Source organism: Coptis chinensis, chromosome 6, assembly GCF_015680905.1.
Source record: "Coptis chinensis isolate HL-2020 chromosome 6, ASM1568090v1, whole genome shotgun sequence".
NCBI lineage: Eukaryota > Viridiplantae > Streptophyta > Magnoliopsida > Ranunculales > Ranunculaceae > Coptis > Coptis chinensis.
In genome coordinates, this window is record NC_141461.1 from 6,411,078 (window position 1) to 6,432,508 (window position 21,431).

Here is a 21,431-nt window from a genome sequence, read left to right on the forward strand (position 1 = left end):
CCAAGATCCTTTTATGCCATAATCCTTCATCAGTCATCACATATAGTTCTATAAATCCGTTTTGAAAAGGCATCCATGTAACTCTTCAAAGCTAATCCTTCTGCAAGCAGACCAAAGGATGCAATCATACCAAGGGATAAAAATCAGGCCAAGGGACTTCACCAGAATGATTGGCAGGCAATACTGAGTGCTTTCTCTGCACTTACCCAGAGCTTTGCATCAAATGCTCCTGTTGAACATCAAGATGATCTCTATCTAACATGTGAGAGGTGGCTGTTTTGTTTGAAGGTAGTAAGGCAACTGATTATTTCAGGATTTCAGAGTGATGCCAAATCTATGCAGGAGGTCCGTCCGGTCAAGGAAGTCTGTCCAGTGCTCTTGAATGCCATCCAATTATTTCTTCCATACTATTCATCTTTTCTGGAGAGGCATCATAAATTTTGTGACTTCACAAAGAAGTTATGTACCAAGTTGGTGAAGGTTTTAGTTTCAGTACAGGGCAGGCATCCCTATTCTTTTGGAGATGAATGTGTTCTTCGACCTGTTATGGACTTCTGTTTGGCCCGTATCACAAATCCTGAGCAAGAAATAGAATCTTTTGAACAGTTCCAGATTCAATGCATGATCATGGTGAAAACAATTTTGGAGTGTAAAGAATATAAACCAAGCCTCATTGGTCGTGTGATCAATGAAAATGGTGTCTCAAGAGAGCAGATGAAGAAAGTTGCTGTTTGTGACGTACTTGCTTCTCTCTTGCCTGGTGACCGTGTAGTATTTTTGTGTAACATCTTAATAAAAAGGTATTTTGTTTTCACTGCAAGTGATTTGGAAGTGCTCTATCATTCTTAGTTAATTTTGGAAGAAGAGAAAAATAAGAGAAAGAGTTTGAAGAGATGAATTTTTTTTTTGGAGAGTTGGGAGTTTGTAGAATTGAAAAAAGAGTTTATCTATTTTGGGTCACGAACAATTGAAATTGGCAAAAAAGGGCGTACAATTTCTTTTTTTATGAAAAATCGATGTGTGGTCTTGAAAAAAAGGGCCGACGTGGGTCACTAGAAAGCATTCTCCACTCATCGAAGTATTAATGGTCTTTGATACTAGGAGCATTCTCCACTACTCAGTATTAATGGTCTTTGATTTTAATAGTTTTATCTCCCCAGAACTTAGGCCAATTTACCTCCCATACCACAACACATCCAAGTCAACTGAGTTTTACCGTGATGTTTTTAGTCAAAACAAATGAAAATACTCTAATGCCCTTTTCTAGGTATAATTACATAAATATTCTGTGACTTACACGACAAAATTATAATTCAAATCATCTAGGACACATGTCATGATCTTGTGAACTCTATCCGACGGCTATCACCAATCCTTATCAAATGACATTCACACCCTTAATATTATGAAATTACACCACTACCATCATTGTAACATTATCTTCTCACTCCAAGCCATACACCACTACCACATAAAAAGACTTTGTTGCCTTTTCACGGTTGGTTTTCTCCTAGCATACATGTAGTTTTTAACAACCGTGAGAGTAATTATGTAATTTCATAATGTTAAGAGTGTGGATGTCATTTAATAAGGATTGGTAGTAGCCGTCAAATAGAGTTCACAAAATCATAACATGTGTAGATGATTTGAATTACAATTTTGTATTTGCCAAAGTCACACGATATTTATATAATTATACATATAAAAAGGTATTATAGTATTTTTATTTGTCTTGACCAAAAACATCATAGTCAAATTTAGTTGACTTGTGGTCTTGGGGGTAAACCTCGGTAAAACTAATTGGCCTAAATTCGGAGAGGTAAAGCTAGAAAATTATTAAAAAGAGTATTTTTACATGAATTGACCAAAAAAGATAACAGTCGAACATGATTAACTTAAATGTGGTGTGGTCTTGGGGGCTGGGGTAAACCTCTAGATGAAAGAACTGGGAGTTTAAAGCTAATTGGCCTAAATAGGGGGGGGGGGGTGTGTGTGTGTGTGTGTGTGTGTGGTAAAACTAGAAAAATGTACATGTTTTAATCACTTACATGGTTTAAAGTTTATATAAGAAAACACTCCAATAATTCATGTTAAAATGTGTTAGTTGAGACTTGAGACTACACTCTAATAATTCAAGTTAAAATGTGTTAGTTGAGACTTTTCTAACGGCCGAAAACAAATTTATTAACTTGGTTGTAACAAACATTTCCAAAAAGATTATTGCCAGCGTCCCAACTTTTGAACGAGGCAATCCTCAATTTCGATTCTTTTCTTCATCAACAGGGTGTACTTTGAGAGAAGTTGTGCATCTCCTGCAGGCATCGAAAGCTTGCAACTAACAGAGGAATTTTCCAACTTGTTCTCATATATGCCCGAGAAGGGAATAAAACTTCCCTTTCTGTTGCAGAGCCACCCATGAGCTGCCCTTAGGGCAGCACCCAGTGAAGCGGAATCTGTTAAAAACAATAAAAAAAACTGCACTGAGTACTGAGAATACCCTAAGTCCAAATAAGTTATTATAGTAAGTCATAATGTGCAAAGATAAATTCACCATATTCTATGCCATTTAGTATATTATTTACGTTCACTCCTAGGGAATAACCTTGCTGATACATAATAGCTGAGTATAGAGACCGCGTAGATGAACTAAGCACGCTTTGTTCAACTCTTTTATAATTAAATGGCATATACAAAATTCACTTCTACAGATGGGAAATGTGTTAGATTGATAAGCAATTCATGAAGGTAATAATAATAATAATAATAATGATATGAATCAGCAAATGAACAATGTTAATTCTGTCTTTAAAATGAATTTTTACAATGGTGTAGATATGAAATATCATTATATCACAGGTTTAAGATTGAAATACTTCATAACACTATACAGGTTATTTTATCTATTTATTTACTTTTGTTCACAAGTATTATTTATTATACTTATATATTTTTCTGAATTTCTCAATATTTCCTCAAATTGCCAGTATTTGTAGATTGTAATTTTAAGCCAGCACCTCAACTTTGTGAATATGCATCAACATGCATAACAAAGTAGCAATCATCTACGACAAGTTCATAAACTGGGAAGGCAATCAGCAACAGTGGGAAAAAAGCAAAAATGTCCAAGGTCAATTTGGTTAGAATCCAGATAATAATTCTTTAATATATGGGAACAAGAAAAGTATTCATTTACCTATATTAATTTTTTTGTTTTTTAGGTGAAGTTGGAAGATTGAGACAAAAAATCCTGTGTAAGTAAACAATAAATATACTTGACAGTCTAATGGGTAGTCACCTGATCTTTGGACTGTATAAACATCACAGCCAAAAATGGATGCCACTGACTTGAGAATGCTTGAATTTGCAGATGCACCACCAGTTGCTATGATTCGGTTGGGAGGAGCAGGCATCCCAAACCTTTCTGCATGAGCTCGCATTGAGAGAAAGGGGCCTTCAATTATTCCCCTTACCTGAAGTAATGTTAGAAATACCTCAGTTCACTATCTGCTGCCTCATGACAAGTAAAAAAATACCTCAGTTCAACTATCTGCTGCCCTTAGTTTTATTTTATTTGAACTCACCTCAGAAGGAGCATCGAATTCTGCAACTTCATGCTCTTCCACTCCATCCAATGTGCTACCAGTGAAGTTTTCAAGGACATAGCGATGGTAACCAACTAAAGTGCATTTAAATTAGAGTTAGAATATGGATTTTCCCAGCGATAAACATGTTCGATTTCAGTTGGGATATACAGATTTGACCTCAAAAGGGTAGATTTGCAGGGGTTTATTCGGTCATGTGTTTGACTTTTTACAATCTTTCAATACGATTATCTAATTAAGATGTGTACACCAACCTGTTAACAGCCCTGACTATGCCAACTAAAGGAAAGGTAGAAACAACCGTCTAAGCAAAACTATATTAACCAGACCTCATAAGCAATGATAAACGGCCTACAGCCTACTTGACTTTAATTTATATGAATTTGTTTGAACTGGAAAAGGAATGCCACCAACTCAATTTTTTTTACGTATCTCGCTGATCCAATTTGACCATAAATATGATCAGTCGTACTCACTCAAGTATATAGGAACTCAATTTCAAGGAAAGAAACCAACCTGGAAGAGGAGGAAGAATTTCATGCTCCTTGTAGTAGAAGCCTAGTTTCCCACCTGTTGCGCAAAATGGATGAAATAAAGATGAAATAAAGAACATACGAACATGTGCTAGGTAAAAATCCAACTACATTGATCACATAAGATCTACAAACCATTTAGTGGAGGTGTTTGCTCCAGGATATTGTTGAAAGTATCCCATGACCGTTCGGCACAACGATTCCGTACATCTACCACCAAAGTTTTAGTCAATTTTAGTCAACGTTTGCTTAAATTGCGTCACGAAAATCCAGACACTTTGTTTTAAGGCATACCTTCACGAGTTAGAGATCCATTCTTGTATACCAGCATTACCATGTAGCTTTTGGGGTCAACAGGATTAGGTAAGACATGACCTTCTAGCCTAGGCTGAGGCTCACTGGCGATCCCAAACACCTGGAAAATCCATTTGTACATAGGCGGTAAGAACTAAAATAATAAACAGTAATTAGATAGTGAAAAATCTCACAACATCCTTAAAAGTAACAAACCGGCTTGATTTGTGAAAATAAACAACCCTTGTGGGCAGAATGCAGGGTATGGAAACCTTGGTGAAAGTTTGAGACCTCTCATATTTTAAACTAACAACAGAAAACAAAGACCACATGTAGCTTACAGTATCACTAGTGCCAAGACTGATTGCCAGGTCCCCAGGTGTATTGAGGGTCAAACCTATAGAAATTCAATAATAATAGAAGATATGAGAAAACCAAAGAGAAGCAGATCTGAATACGGTCTAGAAAAGACATGTACTATGGCTGGAGAGCTTTACAAAACGAAATTTACCTGCCAAACTGTTTGGGTTGTCTCCAGACCACTGAACGACCAGACAGTTCTTATTGAAGTGAAACCTGGAAGAAGTTCAATGCCTCTTGTCATTTTCTTAAAACGGAATAAGCAGCACCAGTAAAACATGAGTGGATGAGCCCAAAGATGACAATCATAAAATATATGTATGAAGTAATGAAGATAGAAATGGAACCATAACAAGCTACTGACCTCTCCACAAAATAAGGAGCAATGGAACCAGCAACTGCATATGCAGGTGCTAGTTTTCCAAGCTTTTCTTCTAAACCCGGTGCAGTAGCCTGATTGAATTACTACAATGTCATAATCTGTGTATGAAATAACAGGAGATACCTCAAATGTAAGCTGCATCATCAAAATTTTAGAGATAACCTTTAAAGCGATCTTAGACCAGGTACGTTCTCTTATATCCATTAAGTTCATCCCAGATCCATCTGTCTCATCAATGCTTGCATAAGCCCCAATGAGAAGTGAAGCCATGAAAGAACTAACAAGCGATATTCTCTCAGTCTCACGATATACATCCGGCTGTGTCTGAAATATCTTCCGGATTTGTGAACCTGTGAACCGCTCATACGCACGGGACCCAGTTAGTTGAGATAGCTCCAGTGCACCCCCAACTGCAGTTTCTATCTCCTTGCACTGAGCAGTAGTGCTGCTATCCATCCATATTGGGGATTCCTTAATAGAGAAAGCATCGGTAAGCTGTTCCATCAATGGTTTGTTAGGATTCAGAGAAGCAAGTTTGGCCAAACTTCCATTCTTCCAGTAGACGCTACCATGTTGCTGCCCACTGCCAGACACGGCAGTAACCCTTTTGAAATCAAATTTTGATTTCGTGAGTTTCTCAAGTAAGAGATCGAAAGCCTCCACCCACATCAGAGTTGGGGACACTATTCTGCCATTCACGGAGGTATCTCTGTAAACTCCATCTTTGGTCTTGTACTGGGGAAGTTCGGAATCAAAGTGAACAGTCTCTGATGTCACGATATTGAGATTTGAATCTAACACAGTCGCCTTCAAGGACCTAAACAGCCAAAACCCATATAATTAATTTCTATGTTGGCAATTCCCAGTAGAGTTTATTTATTAGCAGTTTTCCATACAGAATATGAACGGAAAAAAACACTGTTCAACCTACACAGCCAAAGGGATGAGAATACAGTTTTGAAAAGAGTAGTAATTCTTGTTAAAATCTACAAGCTTGTGAATACAAATCAAATGATTCCATTTACTTACCATTTTAACTATACAATTATGAGGTTGAAACAATCGAAATAAAAAGGTAAAACTCAGATATTTTTTGAAATGGGGACACGAGTTTATGTTTTCTTCAAACATAAATAAGCAAAAGAAAAACATCCTTAAAAATGCAAATCCAACGTATCAAAACTGTAGGAATAAAACCGGAGTGCATTCGAAGCACATGCATTGTCTTTTCCCCTAAATTAAAATTTCAATAAACAACACAACAAACTATCTATCTTAAAGCAAAACATAAAGCGAATCAAACCAAAGTTTAAACTAAAAAAACTGCCTAATTTGAAGCAAATATAAGGTACTTACTGAGTGGAGCTGTCAAATCCAAGAAAGAGACCATCTTTAGGTAGAGAGTAATCTTCCATTTGATATGATCACAACAACTTACGCCAACCTATGCTATGATCCGTTTCAATAGTATATATCATTTAAATAGCAGAACAAAATGGCATTTGGAATTTTGGATAAGGCTTACAAAAAAGGATAAATGTTATTTAAATGCAAACTAATCACTTCTTCTTCTTCTTCTTGTGGATCATTATGTATGTATATCCACTAATAATTCACGTCATTACCAACTAATTAATTATTTTGGATAAAATACAATAAATTTAATGTCATCCACATTGTACGGAAACTGAAATATATCAACAAAATATTTGCGTATCTTCTCCCAAGTTTCCAGGTCTTCACCAATTTTCAGCTTTTAGAGATCGACAACCAAATTAATATCAGTTTTTGAAAATTAGTGAAAGTTGATACAAACCCACAGTGCCAAGCCATACAACTCTGAAGGGCTTCCGTAACAATTGCTGTTATTCACATTGCACCTACCAATGAGAGCTTCAAAGTCCAAAGCATAATAAGTTAATAACTAATCATAAGAGGCATTATTTCACAAGTTATTCACAAATTTCAAATGAACTTTTGAGTTAATAATACATGTTCAACCAAACCTCTCTCCTTCTCAAGTTTACAATCTTGAGCCTGAGTTCAAACAAGGGGTAAAGTTTTATACAAACACCAAAGCATCCTAAAGGCTAGAAACATTCAAAATTAAGTTACATAAATTCCTAACAATAATAACGGAAGGAAGATAAATCTCAAGTCAAATGAAATTCTCCACTTGCATGCACTTCTTTGACCCTCTTCTCATACTCGTCTTCGTCTTCGTAGTCCTCCTCAACGTCCTCTTCTTTGAGTTCCTCCTCCTCTTCTTCCCCTCCCCAGCCGAAGCCTCCAACTGACCTGGATGAAGGTGGGGGGTTTCTGGCCTCCCCCACAATCTTCATTATGTCGTCAACAGTCTGGAGGGAGAAACTTGGGTCGTCTCTCTTGTAGTAGATTGCTTGAGCAGTCTCCGTAAGCTCCCTTGGTAAGTTCTTCAAGAACCATGGGTGACTTTTGATTTCTTTTATAGTAATCCTCTGCAATTATATCAAAGAAAATTTCAAAACAACAATTTCTTAAAGTTAATCAGAACAACTTAACAGACACGGGATTTCATCATCCTCAACAAACCTAACATTGTCCTGAACCTATCGCATCCAAAGCAACTAGTAAACCTGGCAGTACACCTTTTATTGCTACTAACCTATAAATCTTATTAGCACGTGCATCTGCTTTACGACTAAACTTGGAGCACAAGCAGCTAGGAAGAGACTACTAAGCTCATTACTCTACTTACTCTACTTATAATTAAGCTATAAGGTTGCCCTTCAACAAAGACACACAGATATGGACACCTGCCACGCTCAGCTGCCTTAAGAGGAATAACAAGCACATTCATTTTATTACCATGTTTCAGTCATTTGCGGCAGTGACAAATGGAAATGCCAGTTGATGTAACAAACCTAGTTATTTCAAATAAACATCCATATCTTCAGGATTTTGGAGCATAGATAATCACAGAAAGGGTTTTGAAAGAACTAATTTCTTCTCTAGCTAATCACATATATTAGCACTTCCAAGTTTTAAAAATGTTCTGCTGCATTCACCCAGCTGATATTAGACTATTAGAGTAAGATGGGTGGTTTTCTCAGCAGTGCGTCTCTCAACTTATTCTATCTGACAAAAGAAAGGTTGTTGCTGAAACACTCCTGGTAAAGTTTCCATGACTCCATGGTCTGTCATTAAAGAGTACAAGATCAAGTGGATTTTAACTTTTCATACAAGTTCCAACCGAGGGGGGAACAAATCCTCAGGGATTTGCATTGTTCGTCGGTTTTGAGTGATTCTCAATCTTTAAACTATTGAGAACCGCATTAAAACCTAGGGTTTTGTGTTGGGCTGGAAAGGGTGCGTTAAAACCTTCAATTTATCACAACAATTCCTTGTTAGCTAAAACCCTTGGAATGACCATCACTAGTTAATTTCCAAACTTTCCAAAATGTAAGTATAAACTAGATTTGAAATAAAATAAATGCACTAAGTAGAACACGTACCCTGGATGAATTAGCAACAAATATGCGAGAAAGGAGGTGCTTGCAATCCTGAGATACATGAACATAGTCTGGGATCTTGTATTGAACAGCCATGATTCGCTGCAAGAACACAAATTTATATGTAATGGAGGAAGTAGGAATAGCAGAAATAGTTCAAGTGAGCAAAGATCAAGTAAGACCCTCACTCCAATGGTTTTCCTAAAATTCTTGGGGTCTTCTTGGTCTTCGAAAGGGTATGCTCCCACCAGCATAACATAGAGAGTCACTCCACAAGACCAGACATCCGCCATCTAAAAGAAGAGAAAATATAAAATATGGTGAGTAATAAGTAAGCCTGTTGGAATGACGAAAATTATTATTCATGGATGAACCCTTCCATGAATAATGATATTCATCTTCTTTTGTTTTTTGGTAAACATTCAAATACTTCTCCAGATTAAAATTAAAAGAATGGATAAATTGAATAAACTTCAAGACTGAGGATTTCAAATTAGATTAATTCTTGCATGAATAATGATGCTGACAAAAAAATATATTATATTTGGATCTAATCCGAATTGAATTGGACCCATTGCCATCCCTGACCATATTGGACCCCTTTGGCCATATTGGTTCTGAACAAAACTTTTTTGCATATCTAGAATTTGATGAATTAACTCAAGACCACCTTCTTTTAAACCAGTTAAACATTTCTGGTACGTTAGGATCAGCTGGTTTAATAACAACTTGGCCACCAGGGTCAACCATTTCATCTCCCTACTCACAAAAGAAAATTTGTTCCTTCTAATTGTTGCTTGTAGAACAAGGAAACACAATCAGATAGTGACATTTTGGGAAACATTTTCATTGGCCTCTTTGGCCATAGCAAAATTGGAAAACAGAATAATGAAATATAAGAAAAAAAAATCCTAAAAGTTCTTGTGAGTTATAATGTCTTCAGTTTCATTCCAGGTAGGGGTTAAACAAAAAAAGGAGAAAGAGCATTTATATAAAAAGGATCAAATATGACATTGGCTAACATAAATCGATCAAGTAGATGATGTTCTACAGGCAAAAATATAAAAATACTGACCACCAAACTCTAAATTGCTAAAAGATTGGTTGGCTAATATTTACTGGCTAATCAGCTGATTGCCAATGTTTTGGATGTTTTAAACCATGCCCAGATGTAAAGTACTAATTTCCTTCTAGGACTGAACAAATGAAAGATAAGCAATAACCAGTGAAAACTGGGCCCCACTGCTTATAGTGCTCAAGTGGCGAATAGATAAACAATACAGTGCCTCACTAGCTACTAAGGGCATCTCCAATGGAGGGTGTAAACCGTATAGAGTATAAAGTTTACACTCCAAATATCAAAAAACTCTTTCCAATGGGGGTGGTATACCGTAGATAATAGAGTATTAGTTGATAGAGGAGGTGGGGAATTCCCCATCTCGCTATTAGTTGATAAATAGCTCGGGCGACACTTTAACCAACGTCCGAACAAAAAAAATTCGGACGTCACTTTAAGTAACGTCCCTTTCTAATTCTAGAGTAATTTTTTAACTCGAACGTCACAATTTAAATTAAAGAGTGACGTCCGAGTTTAAAATCTAATTTTTTTTACACTTCTCCATTGGGGAGTATAGAGTGTGGATATTTATAGACTATACAATAGTATACAATTAAGAGGTGTAAAATCCTAATGGCACCTACGTGGAGCCTAGGTGGAGGTGTAATTTTACACACCCCATTGGAGATGCCCTAATGAGCACATCCAAAATTGTACAGTCACTTGTTTGTCCAGAAACAGATAATGAGATAAGAATTCATGAACTCACCTTTCCATCATATTCGCGCCGTGAGAGCACCTCCGGTGCAATATAAGCTGGAGTTCCAACCGTAGATTTTGGTCTTGAATGCAACAACGACGACTGCATTAAGGAAGAACAATATTATAGATTAGCATAAAATTCAACATCATAAAATAAATTGTCTCAAAAGAACATAAAAAATTCACCTTCGAGTAACCAAAATCGCAGATCTTCAGACGCGGTGCAGGACTTCCATCCAACAGTGTGTTTTCGAGCTTCAAGTCTCGATGACAGATTTGCTAAACGGAAAAAATAATAATAATAATAATAATAAAAAATAACAAACTAATAAACTTAAGATAATAAATAATTTACAACATTAAATCTACCATGGAATGACAGTAGCTGACGCCTGAGATCAGCTGCTGGAAGAAATATCTTGCCTGAAAATTTTAAAAAATTCTAATTACAATTTAAAAATTAGTCCAAAATGCATTAATTATAAATAAAAAGTCCAATTAGAAAGGAAGAAAACCTCATCTTCACTGAATCTGCCAGCGTTACAGATTCGTTCAAAGAGTTCACCACCTGCAGCATACTCCATTACAATAGCCAGATGTGTCGGTGTCAATACAACCTACAAACAATTCATCACCTAAAAACTTCATTCCTTTCTTCCCCATAAAAATCATAAATAAATTATACATAAAAAAGAACACTAGCCTCTTTGAATCGAATAATGTTTGGGTGTCGAAGCGATCGATGATTAATAATCTCCCTTGCAACATTCTCATCAATCTAATCACAACAAAATCAATCAAAAAAATTCTTCAAAAATCAAAATAAATATAAACATAAATAAACAAACCTTAAGACCACGCTCAATATACTTCATAGCAATAAGTTCTTTAGTCTCTTTATTCCTCATAAGCCTAGCTACACCAAAATTCCCAGCCCCAATATCCTTCACATGCTCATATTTCTCCATTTTTTCACAAAGTTTCAATCTTTTCTCACTTTCCAATCAAAACTTCACCAAACCAACAAAAGGGGTCTCTTTATTTCGTTTATACAAGCTTCTTTTCTTCAAAAATTACCAAAACAGGAACCGAAAGTTGCAAATTTTATAGAAAATCACGTGGATTCTTGCATTAAATAATCAAACTTAGATCCCATTCTCACTTATACATATAAATACTCGCCGTTAATGAAGGGGTGAAAAAAAAAACGCGTTATTTTGTTTGTATTGTACCCTTTTTTATATATAGTAGTTTACAGTGTGATCGAGGCAGGTGCAGAAAAGGGTGAAGCTCGTAAAAGTGAAGGAAAGAAAATTAGAAAAATGAGGATATGTCTGAAAATGAAGGAAGGAAGGAATGGAGAAGAAGGAGAGGAGGCTATAATTAGGCAAGGGCTGTTTTCTATACTGGCGGAATTTCACCGATGGGATTTGTTACACGTTAGCAGTGGAAAGTTTTGGTGTTAGTTTACGTGGCAAGTTTTTTTCCTTTGTATATTCCATGAGCTAAAATTTCTATTGGGGAATATACAAGTGTATTTTATTTTATCCACTTAGCATAACACTGTAAAATAACTTAGTTTTAATCTGGGATAATCTAATTTAAATTGGATAAAATGATAGTGAGGACTAATTCATATACACTCAAATCACAAACCAAATTCAAAATCTCATTGATAATTTGATATACAGTAGACAGAATAGTCCAAGACCAGCGTGGTGTCGACCTTGTAGCACCCAATTGATAGTGAAAAAGTCACATTTTAGTGTAATGGCACATTGACACTATAGGCCTATAGTTACTACCTACTAGATGGAGTGGAGGTTTGGACGATGACATATTTGCTTTATCTTTCAAAGTCCTAAATAATAGTATTTTTTGTCTCAGAGAACAAAAGTAAAGATGGAATCATTTTACCACACAAGTTGTGGTCGACATGGCTGTGAATCGGACACATTGTGCAATTTGATTTAGCATTGCAAGCCATAGCTCAATCAATTTAGTGGCAAACTCACTGGAATCATTGCAACTAACCAAAATTTCTTAACAATGCTGGCATTCCCTTGCCTATAGGTATCTTCCATTCACGGATGAAAAGAAATATCCATTGCAATCTAAAGAAGAATGTTATCCCGTGAAGCCTAGAAATGGACTGGTACAGTAGTACTTAAAGGTACTGCAGAAAACAATGGAGCACGATGAATCATTATCATTCATGTGTACTCAATCACAAATGATGGAAAGTAAGACTTGCCAATCAATTATCACAGCTTTCCACCTAAATAAGAGAGACGAAAAGTTTGCACTTATTGTAAGATGTTGATGTCAATATGTCGCATTAATGTACGAATGCCTTACAATATCTGCAACATCACTGAAGCACATACTGAAGCACATGCAAAGAGTAACCGACGCTGTCTCAAGTCTCAACTCAGAATATTAATTTTGCGGAGTCAAAAGTATGATAAAACTAAAAAAGAAAAATATAGGTACTCAGCGACAACATGTTGGGCGGACTCTGAAAAATAAAATAGTTTATAAATTTGCCATTGAAAAAAAAAATTGTAATCTGTGTTGGGAATCTTCCACTTATATCAAATTTAGGGTTAATGTAATAATTATCCTGTGAAATCAATTTTTTGTTTGTATTTTTCATTTAATGTAATTTTGATCAAATTTTGTACGTGAATTTGAAGAACAAGCGTTTTAAATATGAATGCTTCAAACAATTTCTTGGTGTCATTCGGGACCAATATACACAATATGGCTAGACCGTTTGAAAACTTGCACATTGGAACGGCCTTATGGTGTCGTTTGAGACCAATACAATATTTATGGCATGGCTAGACCCGTTTGAAACCTTGTACATTGGAATGACCTCGTGGTGTTGTTCGAGACCAATATACATGACATGGCTATACCGTTTGAAAACTCTAATAATTGGCTTAGGTCATTCTTGTATGCAACAGTTCTTGGTATCAAGTAGCTTCATTCCTGGAACAAACTTCATACAGACTTAAAAGTGGTTTTTGAGTTTTAAAGATAATACTATGGAACAACTATAGTACACACTTAATAGTTATCAATTTGAACTTTATATAGAGATGTGGAAAGAGGGTTGTGATTCAATTTCAGTGGTTTGGATTATATATAGGTAGTATTCGAATATTCATTATTTTCTTAAAAGCGATTGACATGAATTGGCAGAGACAAAGGGTAACTAGTTATGTCGGGTGTTTTTTTTGTTCGGGTTCGATCACGAGGTCTGCCTAAAACTATCTGTTGCACCCAACATAAATACATATCCCAAATTGGGTCGGGGTCTGTCCAACACAAAATGGGGTTTGTCAATAACAGGACCCAAAATATATGTATACGAGACCAATTTTGACCCTCAAGTACTCATAACTTCCTAGTTCCAACTGGTTAATAGAAAAATGAATATAAAAAATTGGTACGCTATATATCGACGCATGACGGCTTGATTGCGTCTTTGTTTTCTTTCCGTTTTACAGTGGTGGTGTCGTCTTTGTTGTTATAACGAACTTCCTTGATACAAGCAAGGCCCAAAATATCGTCGATATATCTTATATATCGCCAATATATATCATTTGTTTGGTACACCTATATGGATATATTCGATATATCTCAATCGAATATTGAATCATTTTTTTCTCGATATATATCACAATTTCCGATATAATAATATATATTGACCGGTATATATGATATAAATTGTTGGATTTGACCATATCGTTAACTTTGGTCGATATATTGACAATATTTCTAATATAATCGATGATATTTATGATATATTGACATACAAAACAAAATTTTGACTAATAAACAAAAAAATATATATTTATGATATTTTCGATATATTTAATATATTTGATATATATTGATTTTTGAATACATCCAAATATTTACCAAATTCGATATTTTGGGCCTTGGATACAAGTACGCAACCAAACTATTTGTCAGATTTTTAGTGACGGCACGATTGCATCTTCGTTTTCTCGTCTTCTTTTAACAATCAATAAAAACAACAACTCTCCAAGAAATGTAAATCACGCACCTTTTGAGTCAGTAACAAAGTTTATCAGATGCATCTCTCGAAAAAACCTATAATTTATACTTAAAACTTATGCCTGTGGTATTATTTTGTCAGTAATTCTAGGGAGACCGATAATGGAGCCCGTTTCTAGTGACATGCTGATGTGTCCATCTCTCTCACGTGTGTAACAAAACTGCACATCTATTTTAATTTGTTATTTCCCTCTTGTCTTCAAGTCTCGCCAGATGTCCAAAACATCAATTCTTCTATAATCCCGCTTGAACCTCTTATCCCCACCCACAATCTTCTCAAATCTTTGTGTTTTAATAGTGTCAGTGAGAAGTAAAGATGTGGAAAACCAAAAAATCACTAAATAGAAAAGTAAAATTCAAATTCAAATGATCACTTGATTGTTTAATTTATTCTAATAATCAAAAGATTTGTCTATTTTGCCTCACTAAAATACAAACCATTCGGACAAATAATTGGTTTAAATATCTTGATTATGATAGATTAATTGGTTTAAACTTTAATTTTTTTAGTGTTATATTCATCTACAATAATACTAATTTGGAGTTTTAGAATCTAATGTGTGGTGGCTTCACAAAGACACAAAAACAATAAAAGAGATAGAAGCAAAAAAAAGTTACACATGTTCAATTAAAAAATGAGGCCATGAGGGTTTTAGGTGAGAGAGACGACGAAGAAAGGAAAATGGATGGATTTTGTGTTTTATTTTTATTTTGTTTGCTTGTTTTCGTAAGAGGAAGGACACGTCAACAGGTCACTGAAATCGGTCTCCCTAGAATTATTGTTATTTTGTAGTTTGGGACATCATCCATGTGACTGTGTGTCACTTCGAGCTTTCAGTATATTCCTGATTCTGGGAACTTTAGCCTGGATGGACTAAGATTAGTCACGTGGGCTGGGGCCATTTGATGAGATCAAGTTGCACAAAGTCCCAATATATGTTCAACTGTCCCTTGTGGTCTAAATGTCTAATATGCTTCGGACAATAGACGTCTAAACAAATGTAAACAACGCCAAAAACAATATCTTCAATGTCCGCCGTAGGTAAAAATATGTCGGCTTGAAAATCCAAAAGTTGGACCTCCACCATTGTTACTGATGAGTTGAGGGCACTTATTTGTGTGTGTGAGTTTGATACTTTGATTTGGTAGTCTAATCGATTGAAGACATAAAATGAAATTATATTTCTTTCCTTTGTCTTCATGATTAATTTTCCTTTACGTACGATGCCGAGAGTATCTAGCCAATTACGTCACACAGCGTGGGCGTTCCATTGAGGATAAATTTTCAAGCAGCCCATACTTCCAAATCAGTTTCCAAAGAGACTACACTTCGAACAGGTGATTCAGCAACTCACATTTCCATTACGCTCTGTTTCAGATGTCCCCAGACTTTGGCAGTTTTTACACCCAGAACTCAGTTTGCATCTAACTAGAGATTCAGATAATCAACATGTAGACTACGCCTGGATAATGCAAACAATTTTTACTTAAAAAGTATAGAATTTAAAGGACGTATGTGAAAGCAAACTCCTCATATTTTACATGAAACTTTTATATCTGTTTAGGTAAGGTGTTACATCAAGCTTTCCTTTGACTTTTTTATGAGGTTTAGTCATGCCCGGTGTCCTCTCGTAAACACTAAGTAACATCTCTTTAGTCTTAATCCATGTTTTTTTAATTATATCTCAACGCTCTCCCTCTCGTGGTCTGTAATCTTTGCCACTTCTCCTGAGTTCAGACATTATGTCCCTGTGTCAACCAACATATACACTTTCTATTCCATCTCCAACAGTGAACCACAAACCACCCCTTTTTGTGCACATACCACTCATTTTGCCCTCAAGACCAACACTGCTAAACATACTAAAAGAAGCCCCAAAGGAAATCAGATCTCCACCTCAAAAAGGAAAATCTCAAGACTCCTAAGTACATCACCATAACTTTTCCCTCGCTTCATACAGACACCAATAACATATGGAAATGATTTCAAAGTTCAAAGAAAACAAGTAAAATATGACAGTAAAATATTTTGGTAACAAAATTGGAAAACTCAACAGCACCTATCATAATTTTGGAGCGGCTAAGATGTAAATAATTCTTTCTAAAATCTTCAAGTTGGTTGCTTACCATGCATGAGTAAAGTGTTCCACTGTTCCATCATGCCGAATCCTCCAGCATCTTCGGCTGCTTTTTTATGCAATCCATAAAGAAGATCCCCACACTGCCTAGTTAACGGTGCCACATATAGATGAGCTAACACGATGGAAAAATGGGATGCAGGTAAGTGATATGATGACTGCACAGGAAGTATGGAAATGTTGCTCCAGAATATATACTCATTAATGGCCCTTTCTTCTTATTTTGCCACTGATAACACATCCATCAGCACCGAATGTAGCTTCCTGGTTTCACTGGAAACACTTTCACGATCAAACAATGCTGACACAACAGCAACACCATGCAGATTTGGTTCACCAATTTCCATTACAGAATGTGCATTCGCGAGCCCAATTCCACCAATGGCAACTACAGGTACCTTGGATGCTGAACAGACTGTTTTTAGACCAGACAAGCCAACAGTTAAATTGTTTGCCTTTGTGGAAGTTGGAAAGACACCACCACATCCAATATAATCTGCACCATCAGCCCATGCTTGTAAGGCTTGCTCTGGGGTCTTGCATGAAACCCCAATGATCTTCCCAGGGCCAAGAAGAGTACGGGCAACACGTGGTGGCATGTCAGACTGACCAAGATGTACCCCATCAGCATCACAAGCAAGGGCAATATCTACTCGATCATTAATAAGGAGAGCTACCCCATGAGAATGACAAATTTCAAGACAGGCCTCAGCTAACCGCACAAACTCCTGTGTTTCAGCATCCTTCTCTCTACAAAATTATAAAAGAAAGCTTTAATTTACATGGTGTGAGTATGTTCAATTTTAATGACACGGCGCACACACTTAGCTATCTATGCTAAAGAAAGAAAATCATCCCCAATAGGTAAAGTAAGGGGTAATCCACTAATATTTTACTAGTAAAATCAAACTCTAAAGCTGGAAATGCAAGGTATGATTCTGAGTAACTGTGAAAGAGGTGTCGAGTAAACTAACCTCAGCTGGATGATGGTGGCACCTCCTTCTATGGAAGCTTTAACAGCATCAATAATGGAACGTGCCCACTTCTTATTCATCCCTGAATCCGTAATGGCATATAAAAGAAGATCATTTGGATTGAATCCCCTTCTTCTGGAAGAATTATAGGTACTACGCTTAAGCTTGAAAAGATGATCAAAAGGACCTTGAGGCCCACTTCCAATTACAATGTCTTTACTGTAGTCAAGCGCAGTCTCAACAAAACGTTTTGCTACCTGGTAAAATCACAATAAATAAGTATGAGAAGGCTACATATCCAACTCCAAAAACAATTATATTATAGAACTAAGTGGACAAATCTTAGGAGAGGGGAATTCTCAAACACTGAAAGCCAAACAAATTGGAAGTATATTTACAAATAGGACTATTAGATAATTACAACAAATCACACATGTATTTGTCTTTTTGAAGAACTTGAGTATTGAACAAGATGTTATGGGAAAGGTGTATTAAATATTTAATATACCCTTGGCAGTTAGTACAGGGCTGGAATTTATTTTTACATTTTATTTTTATGCGCTAGAGCATATATATTATTCAGATAATCAAAAAGACACTTGTGGGACGAGCTATCCTACATTACAAAGGAACAAAATAAATGCTAAATATATGGAAAACAACAAAATGGCAAGACACAAGACATCAAGCTGCACACTATGCATCAGAGCATCACATCTGAACCCAAAAGGAGGTTTCCTCCCAGCCTCTCGAACAAAGGATTATAATCCATTAGATCAAAATGATCACCTCCTCCAATGTCAAAGCTCTGTCCTAAAATAGTGTCTTCTTCCTAAGCCTTTACTGTCATCAGAATAAATTTACTTGACTAAAAACAAACGAGAGAAGAGGGAGCAAGCCTATACGGCTATACCCAATGTTAGTTTACAATTCCACGTGGGCAGACCACAATGCCAATGCTTTCTTCACTATACATAGGCTTAAATGCATACTTTCTAATCTTTAATTCTTTATGTGCATCAATTCTGGCATGGGATGTTAGAAAATGTTTTCCCACTTCTGAATTGTATTTTCACACCCTTCTATGGATCACATGCTTTGATGACATTGTGATCTAGGTGCCTTCCCTTATATGATTGATTGAAATCTCCACGTTTACTTGTTTTGTCATATAGTTCTTACTCCAGTAAAACTAGGGTATAAGAAACTTAGTCCCTTAACCTACCGTAAAGAAAGTCTACTTCACTAACTGGCAGGATGCAGAGATTTTCTAAATATTAATCTCAAAAGTGTCTGGTTGGCCCCTACCATTACTCCTGTTTTGTCCTGTAACACTCTGGCACGGAGGTTTGTCATCAGGACCTTCAACCGAACAATCTCTTCCTAAACAAACTCAAAATGTTTTCTTTACCATGATACACATACCATTTGTTATTTAATAGCCTTCAACCAAATTTGTATGTTCTCAGAAGCATTGTGTACAACTCTCTAGCCATTAGATTCTAACAGAAACTCCTCATACAAGGTTAAAAGTGTAAGTCATGAACAGATTTTAACACTAGACAATATGTTGCACACTTGCACATAAATCAACTCCTGCGTAATGCTAAATCCATTAGAAAATTATGAAAGAAATCAACCAGAAGTAGAACCACCTGAACAGCTGGGAGCATGAGAGACCCTTTAGCTAGTTCAGCCGCTATGCATGATGCCAGAGTGCATCCAGTTCCATGAGTATTGTGAGTTTGTATGCGTGATGCACGCAGCTCATGGCAATGGTCACCTACATAAACAAGTAAAAAAATCCAGTGAACGGTCTCTAAACAAGTAAAAACCATGACTGAAACTGAGGAGCACAAAACTACAAGGAAATGTAATGCTCGAAGGAACTATAAGTCATACCATCAAAGAATATATCAACAGCATCTAGCGGAGCGGGAAGGTCACCACCCTTGACAAGCACATATCTAGAAGAGTGAAAAAATTAAACAACATACTTGAACTTTAGCCGTGAACATTTCTGAATATTATGTTGTTTCTTTCTCTTTCATTCCTAGGGGTGGTGAATAATTGCTATACCAAAAAGAAAAGAACAGGTAACAAACATAGAGAAATATAAGACTTCAGTGCTGAAGGTTTAAGGTGGATCTTAGCATATCCGTTTTGAGCAAGCAGATAACTTATTTCCAAAAACTAATATGATAAGGCTACCAACTATTAAAGAACGTTTAATGAGCCCAGATCATCTAAATTCTAAGATAGATTGGGTCTTCATATACCAGGTTATAGATCACTGATGTTCAATGAGGTACAATACACTTTAAAGATTTGGCATAAAACCTGTACAAGAGCCCTTGGCAAACATAAAATCTCAAGATATACGAGTTGAGCATTATGTTTGTAGATGGGAGTCTTTTATGTTTTGAGCAGACGCTCTCGTTTTGTAGCTATTTTGTTTGTTGGCATTTTGCTGAGATGATACTTTGTTTGATACGCCTAAACTTAATATGGACTACACATTTAACACCAATCCACACAGACTAACCGTGGACCCAAATCATGTATCGATTTTGCCGCAGAGCACATATCAGCTACTGTCACCAATTTCATACCACCAAGTAAAGCAGACGCCTCCTTCAAGTTTGGAGTCACTATATCAGCCATTGGGAGAAGCTCCTCCCTGCAGTACAGGTATCTACGAAATTAGAGTCGTGTAAGTGCAACAAAATCAGCAAAATGAGCTGGTACACTTAGGAGCCAAACTAAAGCGTACTCATATAATTAAATAACGTACCGAAACGCCATTAGAATAGATGGATCAGCCAATATATGTCCACTTGTAGATACCATAACAGGATCAACCACCAAAGCTGCCTTCAAATTACGACGATATCAGAACAGATAAGAACCAATACAACCAACCAACTTGTTAACAGCACAAACCTTGAACCGGGAACTCCTTTAGACTGTGACATAACAACTTCACCACACCAATAGAAGGAAGCATGCCTGTTTTTACCTAACACATTACGCAAAATGCAGAACTATTGACTACCATTTCTAGAAAGTATAATGTGCACTACTGCATATCTAAACTTACCACATCAACATGCATATCAGACAGCACCGACTTCAATTGCTCGTAAACAAAGTCCTCAGGAACACCATGAACTCCCTATCAACAAACAATATATATAATAATAATAAAACTGAATAAAAATTATATTTCTAAGGCATAGTAATAAAACGAACCTGAACGCCAAGGGTGTTTTGAGCAGTAACAGCAGTAATAACAGTGGAACAATAAACACCTAATGAAGCACAAGCTTTAATATCAGCTTGTATTCCAGCACCCCCACCAGAATCTGACCCAGCTACACTTAACACGTGTGCCACTTTATGATTGGCCATTGCGGTTACTTTCACCCAACTAGTACGTAAATTCACAGTTGACTAAAACAAAAATATGAATTCTTTCGTCATAATTTGCAAAAAAAAACTCGTTTTATGAAAGTTAAAATTATTTTACGTACCTGGAAGTTGAAGGAGAAGGGATGAGAGAGTTGTGTTACCATGGCTTTATTCCTGTTTACTGGATCACTGGAATAGTGGAGTGTTTTATGATGGACTCGTCGCCTTATTATTAGCCCGGTCCAAAGTACAACAAATTGGGCCTTGTAGGATAACTTTTTTTATGGCATTTGTGTCTCTAATGCTAAGTCCACCAAACCACAATAGTATAGTGGATA

At 36.2% G+C, this 21,431-nt stretch overlaps 3 protein-coding genes across 5 annotated transcripts; all 3 read right to left on the reverse strand.

Moving 5' to 3' along the window:
- Positions 1-2,158: 2,158 nt before the first annotated feature.
- XK-2 (xylulose kinase-2) lies at positions 2,159-6,883 on the reverse strand. Its single transcript, XM_086569071.1, has 11 exons — positions 6,528-6,883; positions 5,334-5,988; positions 5,154-5,242; positions 4,941-5,005; positions 4,771-4,826; positions 4,430-4,550; positions 4,271-4,345; positions 4,119-4,172; positions 3,582-3,676; positions 3,296-3,470; positions 2,159-2,453 (listed from the first exon to the last, which is right to left on the reverse strand). The coding sequence occupies exons 1-11, from the start codon at positions 6,584-6,586 to the stop codon at positions 2,218-2,220; spliced, it is 1,680 nt and encodes a 559-aa protein (XP_086425197.1). The 5' UTR covers positions 6,587-6,883; the 3' UTR covers positions 2,159-2,217.
- A 228-nt stretch (positions 6,884-7,111) lies between these two features.
- Positions 7,112-11,976, reverse strand: LOC147491105 (serine/threonine-protein kinase SAPK7-like). The gene is made up of 9 exons (XM_086569072.1): positions 11,330-11,976; positions 11,185-11,259; positions 10,997-11,098; positions 10,851-10,904; positions 10,668-10,760; positions 10,489-10,581; positions 8,851-8,955; positions 8,666-8,764; positions 7,112-7,648 (listed from the first exon to the last, which is right to left on the reverse strand). The coding sequence occupies exons 1-9, from the start codon at positions 11,447-11,449 to the stop codon at positions 7,325-7,327; spliced, it is 1,065 nt and encodes a 354-aa protein (XP_086425198.1). The 5' UTR covers positions 11,450-11,976; the 3' UTR covers positions 7,112-7,324.
- A 3,610-nt stretch (positions 11,977-15,586) lies between these two features.
- On the reverse strand, positions 15,587-21,368 carry TH1 (thiamine biosynthesis protein). 3 transcript variants are annotated; one of them, XR_015198901.1, is made up of 11 exons: positions 21,216-21,368; positions 20,935-21,135; positions 20,783-20,857; positions 20,626-20,701; positions 20,477-20,552; positions 20,228-20,362; positions 19,585-19,649; positions 19,338-19,465; positions 17,683-17,939; positions 16,698-17,458; positions 15,587-16,033 (listed from the first exon to the last, which is right to left on the reverse strand). XR_015198901.1 is itself a non-coding variant. In XM_086566324.1 (10 exons), the coding sequence occupies exons 1-10, from the start codon at positions 21,255-21,257 to the stop codon at positions 16,927-16,929; spliced, it is 1,587 nt and encodes a 528-aa protein (XP_086422450.1). In that variant the 5' UTR covers positions 21,258-21,368; the 3' UTR covers positions 16,531-16,926. The 3 variants fall into 3 exon arrangements, 1 of the variants encoding a protein (XP_086422450.1); XR_015198902.1 differs by lacking the exon at positions 15,587-16,033 and adding an exon at positions 16,479-16,521; XM_086566324.1 differs by lacking the exon at positions 15,587-16,033 and having other exon boundaries at positions 16,531-17,458.
- Positions 21,369-21,431: the final 63 nt, after the last annotated feature.

Coding starts and splice junctions, on each gene's coding strand:
- XK-2 (XM_086569071.1), bottom strand. CDS start 6,586: ATGGAAGATTACTCTCTACCTAAAGATGGTCTCTTTCTTGGATTTGAC. Junction 5,243..5,333: donor GGTCTAAGATCGCTTTAAAG/GTTATCTCTAAA, acceptor TAATTCAATCAG/GCTACTGCACCGGGTTTAGA. Junction 3,471..3,581: donor AATTCGATGCTCCTTCTGAG/GTGAGTTCAAAT, acceptor ACATTACTTCAG/GTAAGGGGAATAATTGAAGG.
- LOC147491105 (XM_086569072.1), bottom strand. CDS start 11,449: ATGGAGAAATATGAGCATGTGAAGGATATTGGGGCTGGGAATTTTGGT. Junction 10,905..10,996: donor GCAGATTCAGTGAAGATGAG/GTTTTCTTCCTT, acceptor TAAAATTTTCAG/GCAAGATATTTCTTCCAGCA. Junction 8,956..10,488: donor GGCGCGAATATGATGGAAAG/GTGAGTTCATGA, acceptor CTCTTCTTTTAG/ATGGCGGATGTCTGGTCTTG.
- TH1 (XM_086566324.1), bottom strand. CDS start 21,257: ATGGTAACACAACTCTCTCATCCCTTCTCCTTCAACTTCCAG. Junction 20,702..20,782: donor CTGATATGCATGTTGATGTG/GTAAGTTTAGAT, acceptor GTAATGTGTTAG/GTAAAAACAGGCATGCTTCC. Junction 20,363..20,476: donor TCTATTCTAATGGCGTTTCG/GTACGTTATTTA, acceptor CCTGTACTGCAG/GGAGGAGCTTCTCCCAATGG.